General features: G+C 39.1%; 1 protein-coding gene across 18 annotated transcripts in view; it reads right to left on the reverse strand.

The window, feature by feature from the left end:
• The window catches only part of DOCK3 (dedicator of cytokinesis 3), a 214339-nt gene that overhangs the window by 188049 nt on the left and 13071 nt on the right, over positions 1-13219 (reverse strand). For all 18 annotated transcript variants that reach the window (XR_011100400.1, XM_068694743.1, XM_068694739.1 and 15 more), the window contains exon 2: positions 6932-7015. Coding sequence is in view for 17 of the 18 variants with exons in the window: in XM_068694743.1 (XP_068550844.1) it covers positions 6932-7015 (84 nt within the window). In the remaining variant the exon portion in view is untranslated. The remainder of the gene's footprint in view (positions 1-6931; positions 7016-13219) is intronic.

Below are 13219 nucleotides of genomic sequence, written 5' to 3' on the forward strand. Positions count from 1 at the left end.
ATATTCACATAGTAAGATACTTGCAGACCAGTAATAAAAAGCTAAAGAAAAGAACAGTAGCAGTATTCTTATCAGTATATTGCAAGAATGTGTCCCTACCCTTTTATTTGTCTATGGGGCTTTTTCAGCTCCAAGAATTACTAGGCTTCCTGACTAGCTCCTCTGAATCCTGGAATTCAGAAAGTTCTCTGAAAGAGGCAGGACAGACAAATGCATTGTAAACATATATACTAGCATCACATGTTATTTACTTAAGTTACTTGAAGGTGGATGTTGTGTGTGCTTTTTTTTTTTTTTTTCTCGTTTTGAAGTTTCCTCCCACAACAACTTGTACATATGGAAATTCAGTGTGGGAAACTTGAAGCCTTATTCCAGAAACCTGCATACTCATTGATAAGGACTGAAAAAACACTCTTTCCAGAGATGTATCACTCAGGACTGCATTATTGCTGAAGCTTCTAACTAAATTGCAAAAGAAGCTCTGAGGCAGACCTGCACATCTCAGTCTCATAATCTGAGAGATTAGAAGAGCTACCAATGTTTATTGATCTTTCCCTTTGAAAGAACCTTGAACAAAACACAATATTCTTTCCAAAAGCCACCTCATAACCCTTTCCAAATTTCCAGTTAAACAACAAGAAGTCTGTCACATGGAAAAAGCCAATCCCCTTTTGAGTACTCAATAGTAGAAAAACAAAAATTAATTGGAAGATATTTATTTATTTTCCAGAAAAAAATAAAGCTCTAATATTAAAGTTGAGTAACAAAACACCAAGACTGTAGGGAAAAAATTCCATAGATAACACCATGACAAAGAGAATTCTGGAAATAAATTATGTAAGTATTCATGGGAAATTGTGAACTCAAACTTGTACAGAAAAGATCTGCTAGTAGAATCTGCCACACAAGAACACAAATCTTCATTGTCCTGCAAAAATAACTCCACAAAAAGTCAGGTTTTAATAATTAACAAAGACCACCATTCGCCAGAGCTTCAAGTTGTCTCCATTGTGGGCACAATTCTGAGGTTCAAATTCCTTTGAGAAAATGACATTTTCCCAAGGGAAAGCATTTCATGAAGTGGCCAGGGATAGGACTGACATCAAAATGCCTCCAGGCTGGGTGCAGGGCAGGAGTAGTCACTGAGTTTAACAGAACTAAGAAAGAACATGTCTTTCTAATGGACAGCCTAAAGACTCAGGCAAAAGAGGCTGAAATAAGAGAAGATTTTAATTCACATCAAAACCAAAATCCTTGACAATAATCCACATAACATACGGCCTCCTTACTGCTCTCAGGAAATCTGTCCTAGTCTCAGGGCTATCCAACAAGAGAAGTCATCAGAGTGGAAGAATTCAAGTTTGTAGTAGCGTCTGAGAGCAGGGACAGGGTCCTGCATCTCCAGACCAGCTGAGACAGCAATCAAAACTCCCTTTGTGCCTAACTGTGAATGTAAAAAGCTGAGGTTTCTCACAAGACAGCTCTGAGCAGAAAAGCACTTGGGAAATGCTATCTTTTATTTTCATACATCAAGCCCTCCCTGATTTTACAATTAAGAACATAACCAGAACAGAAAGACCGGCACTTCCGCACTTTGCTTTGGAGAAATCAAGACTTAACATCCCTCACTCTGAAAAGAACCAAGTTTTTCTAAAATGATTAGAACACCTTGGAAACTAATAAGCTAGCTCAAAACCCAGCGTAACAACCTCGAACATTAAACAAACACGCATCCAGGACATCTTGGTCTGTTGATGGAAAGCAGCGGCATACCGTACTGCTGAGATCCACAGATTTACTACATTGAAAGCACAAGGACATGTAACACAAGCTCCTGCTCTCCAGGCAAAGCCCACATTCCAATACTTGCTGCAGCCTCACGTTCTCCAACCAGCAGAATAAAGAACAGTTTCATGGATGCGTCACAAATTATTGACAATTTTTCCAGTAGTGAATTCCCAGCTACGGTTAAAACATTACCATGTGAAGTCTATCTAGAAATTTGATAATTGCATTTTGCATTATTAAGTTCCTCTCTTAAAGCTTTGCATTTTTTGGCCAAAATTTAAATTTCATAACTCCAGATCTTATGCATACAATGGAAACGAACCTAAATTTAAATTGCAGGGCTGACTGGTTGTTAAGTCAGGAAGCAGACCTTTATTCCATTAATTATACAGCTTCAAAAAGACTGATAAACACTGGACAGAACCTTTTATCTATCCTATTTGTCTCTGTTGAGGTGACATGTCAAGGAAAAAAAAAAAAAGCTTCCTGAAACTCTTCAAAACACCAATTTTAGGATAAAAAACTAGAAGCTTTAATTAAAGCCTTCCAAAACAGAGATGTCATGATGCCAAGCAGAATTCACCCTCAAGCTTAAACAAGGCAAAAGGAGGGTCTCGTGTTGCAATTGCTACAATATAAAGGTATGAAAGAGTAACTGGGATAGAGCACCCAGCCCAGATGTTAACCAGAGGGTGCCAAGGGACACAACAAAGTCAAGTCAGACCCAGTAACAGCCTTCTACTCCCTTACCTCTACTTAAAGCTCTATCGGAAGGGTGCCCTGCTCATCAGTGGTTCAGAGCATTATTTAAAGGGAGATTTGATTTTTAAATATGAGGAAATCAGACGTTAAAGGCAGCAGCAATCACATTATAAACGACTTGGGCTCCAAACAGAGTTTGGGCCAAGAAGCAGTTTCTCTGAGGCACTACATTTGCCTAGACCAAGTTACCTTCACTACCTTAATTTTGTCAAGAAAAGCAAACTTTTGCAACATTTGTTCTGAGAAACTACTAAAAACCATAGAAGGAAAGAAGTGATTCTCAGCACAAAAATCTGCAAAAACAAAGAGTGCTGCACACAAATAGTTATACCTGTCTCCCTTAGGAACAGATTTATTTACCGTCCTAGTGACCAGGTCAAAATTAATTGTGAAAACAAAATTTTTAATTTTAAAATATTTTTCAGAATTTAAATAGAACTCCAGGGGTTTCTGTAACTAAAACGTGCAGCTCCGCTACTCTGACAACCTTCAGTATTTTAGAATTTTTTTCAAATATTTGAATCCCAACATGTCTGTTAAATTAAGTACAACTTCCAGCTACGAGGCCACTATCACAGACAACATTATGGCTTTCTGCAGCTAACTATAAATTAAACAAAACTTTCAAGCATGATCTTGCACCCTCCATCTTTAACCCCAAACTGGGAATTTATTGGAAAAAAAAAAAAAAAAGCTGGTTTGTTCTATGAAAATTATACAAATTATACCAAAGTATTTTATTATGAGCAGACAACTATCTTATAGAATACTGTTTAATTTTAACTTTTATTTATTACATTTAACAAACAATTTTTTGAAACTGCTCAATAGCTAATACCAAAACCAAGTAGGAAAGTTGAACCTTCGAAGTGTATTTAGTTTTTATTCCAATATGCATACCTAATTAAACTAGGTATAATATATATAATCTTATACATCTAGTAGGTTATATATTTTATAGATATATATACACAGACACCTTCTAGCTACTCATTCTGAATTTTACACTAGTAAGACTTCGCAGTGCTGTGCGTAACCCTCACATCTGAAGGAAAACTATCTTTTGCACATGTTGGGTCAATGAATAATTGTTTTTATCATTTAATCTGCACATAAGCTGCTTGCAGGGTATCTTTGTGTGCAGCTAACAGCATTCAAAGTGACCCAGAAGAGGGATGGCAACAATGCTTAGCAAAAGCTGTCTGACACTGCAACCACCACTCAATGCCAAGACCATTCTGTTCTGAGCCTGGTGCTCCCAGCAGCGCCAGGACAGGATGAGCAGCAAATGAATGCCAGCCCAGGCTGCCAACACCACGTCAGGGAGCAGCCCGATGCCAGCAGAACCACAGGAAGATGCTAATAATGCAGTCAGAGATGCCACCACAAAAGCAGAAGATGTAGAACTGTATCTTAGCATTTTATCTTGGCCTCAGACAAATAGAGAGCCACCCAGAAGCCCTCCCTGCTCTCCAAAAGGCTCGTTCGAATAGCCAGGCAGAATTTTCCACAGCAGCTGCAGGGGTCCAAGAGACTTCAGTTCCCCAGGAACACTCCACAAAAGGCAAAGAGCAAAAAGGGGTATCTCACTGGAGACATGATGGCACACCAGGGGCACCACTTCTCAAGCAGAGCTCTTCAAAATTAAGAAAAGCTAATTACAAGCTCTCTCTGCTCTTAATTGCCCCAAATACTGGAAAGCCTTCATTTGACCATGCTGTCCAAGGAAACTATGTGAATTACACTTATTAAGAACACAACTACTAACATACACAAAAATTAAACCATGCAACTAAATATTTGTGTGGACACCAGAATTCACGTGGGTAAGATAACATTCTTTTAATTGGTACTTCAGGCATCACCTTCCTTTTCAGTGAATATATAGGAAACTCAAAGTACTAATTAAAGCCACTGAAATTGAAGCGTTTATAATCTAAAGAAAACTGCTTCCTACCAACAAAAAATAAATGGACAAAACTGTCTTTGTAAGTTTACTTAGAATGCCACTCACAGCTACTGTCAGTGGCAGGGCATTAGCCACTGTGATACAAAGAGAGGGCGTTCTTAATTGTGCACTCCTCATGCACCTCAAACAAGGAATGTACTCATGCCTTGTCACTTGAGACTAGAAAGCTCTGCCTTTCAGCGTCTGTAGGTGGCACACTGCTGCCATACCCTTTCACCTTCCCAGTGCATGGCAAGTACAGCACACAGTTCTCTCTCAGTGGCACGATCGTAAATGGAAAGATTCAAAGAAGATTAGAAAGAAGAAAGCTGTGGAGACAAGCCTGTAGCGCTGCATGGGGTTGTTGTGGCCGAAGTGCAGGACCCGGCACTTGGCCATGTTGAACCTCATCCCATTGCCCTCTGCCCATTGACCCATCCTGTCCAGGTGCCTCTGCAGGGCATTCCTTTCCTCCAGCAGATCAACACTTCCCCCAACTTGGTGTCACCTGCAAACTTGCCGAGGGTACACTTGATTCCCTCATCCAAATTATCAACAAAGATATTAAAAAGGACAGGCCCCAACCCTGACCCCTGGGGAACACCACTGATGTCTGGTCACCAGCTGGATTTCACTCTGTTCACCACTAGATATCTAGAGGAGTTTAGTTTTTATAACATTTGGAGCTGCATAATATCAATCTTATTTTTTATATATGAAGTCCATGCTAAAGCCATCTCAAAAAAAATGACAGGATAGAGGGCTTAAAAAAAACACAGGCAAGTGAAAAAATCACCTGCACAAATATCTTCCACCCAGGAAGGGTCTCCTTTTTCAACAATCCAAGGGCCTCCTTTTTCAACAATCTTGAAGACTGACACAAACTTCCTTTGAGGAATTGCCCTCAAAACTACTAGGAAAGGGAATACACAGAGACCAGTTATTGTAACACTGTAAAGAGACAGACTGGATTAACCTTCTGCTGCTTTCTTGTGAACAAGCTGCTCCTTTGTTATTGTGCCTTTATTTCCTGGAGTTAAGAAAGTTTCCCAGATTACTGGAAATGGTTTGAAAAATATCATGACCACTTTCAACTATATATACTGTTTTCCCTTAGTTGCATTATCCTTATCAAGTAGTTTTTCCTGAGCTTGCACCATGTACTAATTCACAAGACCTTGTAAAAGATGACAATCAACACAATCAACATCCAGCATTTGAATAAAGCCTAGCCCGTTATACCACACTTAAAAAAAAAAAAACAAAAAAACACAACAAGCACATTATCAATTCCTGGGTATAACAACACATCAATTGTTTATAGCATGCTTCTCTGTGGATTAAACATCACCACTGAGCCGTAAGATTAATTGAAATTTTTATATGTGCAAGTGAGGAAGCCATTGCTATTCTGGAAAAATTGCATACATCAGGCTACTGTTTCATTAAAGAGTTAAGTCAGCAGGTAAACAAATAGAACGCCTGAATATAAGACGAGCAAAAGAGTTCCAGGCATGACAGAAGAAAAGCAGACTTCTGACATGCACGCAAAAGGTTTATGTAGCAACTTTAACACTGGAGATGAAAAAGGAAAGTAAACTGAACAAACACAAAAACAAGCCTACAACACTGTGGAACGTAAATTTGGAATTCAAATTTGTGGATCTGTGTTTTGAGTTTGTTTTTAACACTTCAGGATTAAGGTTACATTATTCAATCTCAGATTTTAGTGAAACATTCTGATACTGTATCTTGTCAACCTATTTCTTAATAAATATTTTCCACCACTTGCTTACTCTGAACATTAAGATAAAAATTCTCCTTTTAAATGCAACAACTTCAGTCAAACTATTCACATGAATAAAAGAGAGGATTGTGCAATTTATTCAAACAGACATCTCCAGCCGTGTAAGAAGGAACTGTATTTATTACATATACAATAGCATTTTCCTTTAGATATAAAAGAACATGGGAAGATAACTGCAAAGCAATTTTCCCTAAACATTTTTTCCCCTCCACCATTGTTCCCAAATTCTTTGTCACTCTGTTTCATAACCAGTATTTTTCATGTGTTCAGATATTTCTAAGTAATAAACACAGATATAGTTAATTGAAATATACAACTGAGAAAATACAGTTAAAGAAATAAGGGTTCTACACTTTACATGCTGCAAATTTATTACAAGACCCAATTACAATAAAACAATCATGTCAGGGTTCAAGATTTTCTGGACAGATGGTTAACTTAAAACACACTGACCCCCTATCAGACTGGATTAGTGCCAGAAGCACTCAGCCTTTCCTACAGAAAGTGGGTCAGATTAGATCTTTTTATCCAAGTGCTTTGATGCATCATGATTTCTAAGCAATTTATTAAAATATTTTTGTATTCTTATATAGAAAATAAGATTCCCACTTGAACATCACGCTTACCTTCACATTTCTCTAGGATCTGGACAGTTTCACCTAGTTCCAGGACTAAGCCTTGCGGTACAGCTCCACGGAAGCTGCATATCACTAGAGGGTGGAGAAAAAAGAAAGAGAGAGACATGTGAGGGTTGAATCTCTGTGTGCATTTTTCTTCTAAGCGTAGCACTTTAGCTCATTCCCTACATAAAAATAGCTATTACACAGCTGCCCAGAAAACCTGTCAGCCAACGCTCCTCATCAGGTATCTTTATTGTGGCCCTTATCACAAGTTAAGCTCAGCAGTAGCGTAAAAGCTGTGCTTTTTAAAAGACTTTTGAATTAAGCAAGGCTCATAATGACTTTAATCACCAACCCCAGATTCATACAGGATACAAAGATTTCCTTGTCTCAGAATTCTTTCTCTACTACATCAATAGAACTGGCAGTCCTGACTACTGCCGTTGACTTCCTTTTGTTTTCTTTGAAATCACTTTCCTTCAAGTTGAAGCCATCTCAGGTACCATCTGTGCAGCTAATACACTACAGAAATCCTATATTAACGTACATTATGTTTAACTAGATACATGTAAGACTACATAGGAACCTGTAGTTTTCAGAAGCACTGAACATCTATCATGTTATACATCTGAAATATTTTTCAAGGTACTAGCAATTTTCATTAACTAGGGAGAATATGAACCTAACATTTCAGAAAATATGAAGATCAACTAAGAATTACTAAAACTACGGAAGACAAATATGGTATTGTATGAAGATACATTTTTGACCACATTTATAAAAATGCAATAAGGTCATAGGCATTGCCAGAACTATGACATATCAAAAGAAAGGATGAATTCCAAATAAGGTTTCTTCCTCAAACTCCTCAAGCCCCATATGCCTGTTCAGCAGCATCTAAAATCTCACACAGGAACAGATTTAATTCAATCATCTGAGCACCTTGTTGTGAGTAAACGCATGCTCAGACACATGGCACCCGCTGCGTGTCACCCACAGGCACAGCAGAGTACCACAAGTGGAATTCCAAGAGCTGGAATAGTGACCTCCAGTGGGCAATGTCCCTTTCCCAATTTAAGAGAACACTCCCCTTAAAATAGCTCAAGCTATGACTGGGATGTTTTCATGGGATGGAGTTACGTTTCATCTCCTCCCTGAAAACCTTTTCATGTCAAAGCCACTGAATCTCTTATGACTGAAGTTGCTTTGTGCAGAACTTACAAGGGAAGTTTTGCACAAAGACGTTCAAGCTCGAGGAAGAAGAACTCCAAGAAAAGAACCAAGATCACCTTCTGCACCATTTACCACAATGTATGTTTCTTGACCCTTCAAGTCAAAAAAAAAAAAAAGTATAAAAAACATCTCTACCAAAGATCAAATGCATACAAGATGTTATAAAGGGAAAGATCAGGAAAAAAAATTAAAAAAAAAATCAAACTACATGAAGTAGGCATCACCCACGCAAATGAAAGTAATGAGAAAAAATTTGATTCAAAATCTGAAACCATCATCCAATGTCCAATGTTTGCTCTGAGAGTCAGTGCACTGTTTAATTAAAAAGGAAAAAAGTAGGGATTCCATCAAACCTCTCAGCTCATACAGCCAAGCAGAAGACACCACTGGTTAAATGAGGTTTGAAATTCTTGTTTACTTAAGAGACAGGAGAAACACAGCAACTGGCTCCAGACTGGAGTAAGACAGACAGCATAATCCAAGGAAAACACTGAGTTTGTCAGCATACTGGATTCATTCTTCACCCATGAAGAATTCATAAATATGGTTTTCAATCAAAGAAAAACCACTTAACACTTCTCTCAAAGCACAGAAACATTGGCAGTTACCAGATGTTTTACTGGCAGGCCACAATCAAACCTCCAGCAGCTGCTCCCCACCCCTCCAGTAATTTAGATAAGTGTCCTTTAAATCCAGATTTCTTTTTCCCCTAATAAGGCATTTTACCCAAAAAGCAAGGTACAAATTTCTTATGAACTGCTGTCCAAAACAGAGCCCTGTATTCAAATAACATTACTCTGCCATTCAGACTACACAAAATAATAAAAAAAAAAATCAAGCATTAGAATGTTTACAGCATGTTTAGAATGCTGTAAAATCCTGGGTGAAAAGCTACTATGGAAAATACCCCCAAAATGGAGAAATATTAATACAGTAACAACATGTATTCATGTAAGAGAGTAATTCTAGGTACAGGAGAATTACAAATTTACTATGTATGTAAAAATATTAAATCCGATGTCCCAGCCACTTTCAACTTCTCTGCATGTGCCAAGATCATCAAGACACGGGGACACATTAGTGCCTGAAGAAAAAGAGCCATTTGAGCTGCAGGCAGGTTAACGACTGACTGGTCTTACTCAGCTGAGTCCAACAAATACCCAAAGCTGAGAAGCGTTGCTGCAGGTTAACACCACACTAGAAGTTCCGAACTGGGGAACAACCGCTGGCTTCCTGTAACAATTATTTCCTATACAAAAACCTTGGAATTAAGGATGCAACCAGGCAAGAATTGGATGCGATGCAAACCCTAGCTCCTTGGTCATCAGATACCCCCCCATTTCGTAGCAATGAAGAGCAAGCTTGCAAGGACCACTAACAGAACAATACTAGGATTTCAATTTCAAAAACAAGGACAGGAATAATGACTTAAATATATTTAAGCCTTTAAGAAGTAATTCCAATAGATCTGTTAGTTTACAGAAGCAAACTGTCCATTTATAAAAGGCTCCTGCTGATCACACAAAGAAAATCTCAGAAGGGCTCTGTTGCATCAGTGCGTCACCAGCTCTTTAGAATTCAGAGTACTCAGTCATGAGATGGCCAAGGCTCTTTTCTTAGGTCTACTTGAGTAAAAATAAATAAATAAAAGTCACAGGACAAAAAAGAATCAATTCCATCAGCTGTAGATACAATCTAGATGACCATTTCAATTAGAAATTTCTCAAACAAAAATAACCTCTACCTCCTGTTCCTAATTCATAATAGAGCAGTATGAAATTAACTGCTTCACCAATGTTTTTGTGCATTATGCAAGTTTGCTGTGTTTGATGATTTTAATAATCATTAATTTTAAGAAGGACATGAATAGCAAAACATTTTCAGAATAACAGAAGCCAAATCTCAAGGGTAGGAGACTTTTCAGCCACGCTAAACTATAAAAAAGTCAGGAAAAGCTGAAGAACCCAAATAAACTGACCAGAGATCACCACAGTACATCAAGCCATATCTTGTTAAAACTATGTCACATATCCCAAGATTTTACATTTTTTTGATTTCAGAGATGTTAAGACACCTACTGATTGTGACAGAATCCCAGAGCTCTGCAGCTGTTTTATTGCCTGATGTATGACTCCAGAGGTTATTGCCAAAGTTATAGATGGTGTTCCTTTATTAAGCTAAAAGTGCAATACAAAATCTTATTTATAAAGTCACTTCTAAGTACTGTTCTCTGCAGAACTACTTTAGAAGTATGAACACAAATGTGTATGGGAAATGCAGAATAATTTAACCATTCTACAGAAAATCATTTACAGACAGGACTCCAGCATCTGACTTCTGCCCTTCCCACAAAGACATTCTTTGTAGCACCACAAACATCTATCTGCACAACCCATCCCTCAGTAAGTCTTCATCTTTTCTTTCAAGAGTTGTCTCCTCAGTCCCCAGAACAGAGTAGTGCATCATCACATCAGCCACACAGCAAAGGTTCTGCCCATCAGTTAACAGATCTGAACAATCCCTCTCAGATTCCAAGACAGACAGGCAGATTTTCAGATACTAAACCCCCTTGCCAGCCAGCCTTATAAAGGATGTCAGAATGTCATCCCTCCCCAAGCTTAATTTCAGCCAGCAGTTAAACCCAACATCCTGCCAAAGAGGACAGCTTTGGAGAAGCACCATGCACAGGAACTATCTACAGGGCAGAGGTTCTTTAGCTGTGTTATTTGAACCGTACTTACGTAGGCCACGGCAAAAGAAACTCCTTCCTCTGCAATTTTTCCACTAAGGAAGGCACAACTCATTCACGCAGGCACTCACTCCAGCTGAGAGAGACAGCATGAAGGGACTGGGGATATAACAGATGGGACTGGAGTAATGGTTTGGAAATCCAAAAATCAAGCAGGAGAGGACAGCCTCAGAAGCACTTGCCCTGCCTAAGGACATGTCCTGCCATGGTGTACGCAGCTGCATTACAGCTCTCCAGCAGTAAGAGAAACTGTCTTGAAAGGACAAAATCGAAGGGCGCACAGCTACAGACAGCATTCTAAGAAAGAGCCAGTGGTTCTGTATAGCTTGCAGTTTAGTTACCTATTAGGTAACTAAAGGAGCTGCTTGCCATATGGACAAAGGTCCAATCAATACAAGCTACTGGGATTTTAGAAAAGCTAAAGAACAGCCCCTGTCAAGAGCTCTTGCAGAAGCTGAGCTTGGCAGTGATAAAGGGGGAAGACATTTGCACAGATCAATAACTAGCCCAGAGGCAGGAAACGGAAGAAAAGTCAGTTCTCTTCATGAAGACAGACTGACCAGCAAGCTCTAAAGGGATCCAATGTTGGAGCCTGTTCTTTACAAGGTATTTCTAAGCGATCCAGGAAAGCCAGAATATAGCCAAGTGAGAAAGCCTGTGATGCTGCTAAGGACACCAATGGATGAGCTGCAGAAGGACTTGACAGCCACATGCAAAACTGGCAGACGTACGCCACTCAGTCTGCCTACAGGGTGGTGATTTCACACAGGCCAACAGCCCTAACAACCTCGCATGCACACTGATGGCCTCTCACCTTGCTATGACAGGAAAGAAGTGAGAGAAGATGCACCAAACACTGCACAGGGACCTTTGTATGATGAATTATTAGCCAGGATACGATGCTTCCACCAGTAAGACAGAGCTGAAAGGCATGCAGATAATGTAAGTGGTAGGCTGCGTGGAGAAGGTGAACAGGGAGCGACTGCCACTCACCCCTGCCATAACCAAAAGCCCACTCTGACTGCAGAGCTGCCTTCATTTTGCTGTGCCGCAGTTCAAAATAGGTCTTCCATTTTGTAATTGCTTCTAAACTAATTTCTGTGTCTCAGCTTCCCCACCCTGTCTCACCTGAATCTCAGTGCTTCCAGAGATGTGTTTCTTCTCAATGGATTATGTCAGTTACACCGTAACAGTAGTACGAGAAATGCCCCATGTTTTCACATGAATAGTGGGAAAAGCTAAAAGGAAAGCAGGGAAGTGCCAGAGAACCGTGCAGCACGACACCTCCACATGAAATGTCAGGGAGAAGCTAGTCTACTTGCCCCCTACAACACTTCCCTTACTATACAAATCAACCTACTTTGCAGCACTATGAACTTGCACAGGTATGCACCTTCTGCATATATTATTTTTCTCCAACCTATTTCCACACATTTCAGTAAAGCTACAAAAATATTTTGACATTGCATAATAAACTATTTACAATAAAATCAGTATGAGTTCGGCCCACAGTAAGTCATTTGTTTTGCTTCATAAGGGAACAGAGCCCTTTCCCTCTCCAAATTCCCTCACACACCATAGAAAATTAGAAGTCCTTATTTAAATAAGGGCTGAGAAACAAAATTGGTTCAAGAGGTTTCCATGTTTTCATTCCTTCTCCAGGTCTAAACTATGATTTTCTGATCATAAAGTTGGGATTTCCATTACTTTTTTTTTTTTGGCTTTGCTTTATTTCTCATGTTTTCTCTTCCACAACAGAAATCATACATGCTAGAGCATATCCAATATACTAAAACATTATTGCTTCTCTTCAAAGCTTGGCCTCACCAACATCTTGGGGTAACGAACTCTATGGGTCAACTTTGGGGAAAAAATAACATCACAGTATCGGTCGTGACCGTGCTTTTTGTTTGCTTCATTGGGTCATTTTTAGTTGCATAACATGACAAAAAGAAACAGAAGGTTCCTGCACTCCTTCCATTCTAACAATCACCATTTTGCAAACTTCCAACATATCCTTGGTTATTCATTGCTCCAAAAGGCAAGTCTTCCTGGGCTGTGTGATGGTTCATCCCAGTTCTCTGTTCGTTATTATCAGTCTGACCAAAGTTCTGGTGACTTCTAATACTTTTAGAAGGCACCAACAAGATGTAAAGGTGTTTGAGGTTGAAGCATGCCATTTAATTGTTATATCTGGTTTGTGCTACAGTCAATGTGCAGTTATTCAGGCTATGCATTAATTATGCCCCCAAGCATATCTTCAGTCAAATAATTTCAAAAGCGATGAGGAAGATAATGCATAGGAGAAGCAC

Source organism: Anas acuta, chromosome 11 (genome assembly GCF_963932015.1).
Source record: "Anas acuta chromosome 11, bAnaAcu1.1, whole genome shotgun sequence".
In the NCBI taxonomy this organism is placed as follows: Eukaryota; Metazoa; Chordata; class Aves; order Anseriformes; family Anatidae; genus Anas; species Anas acuta.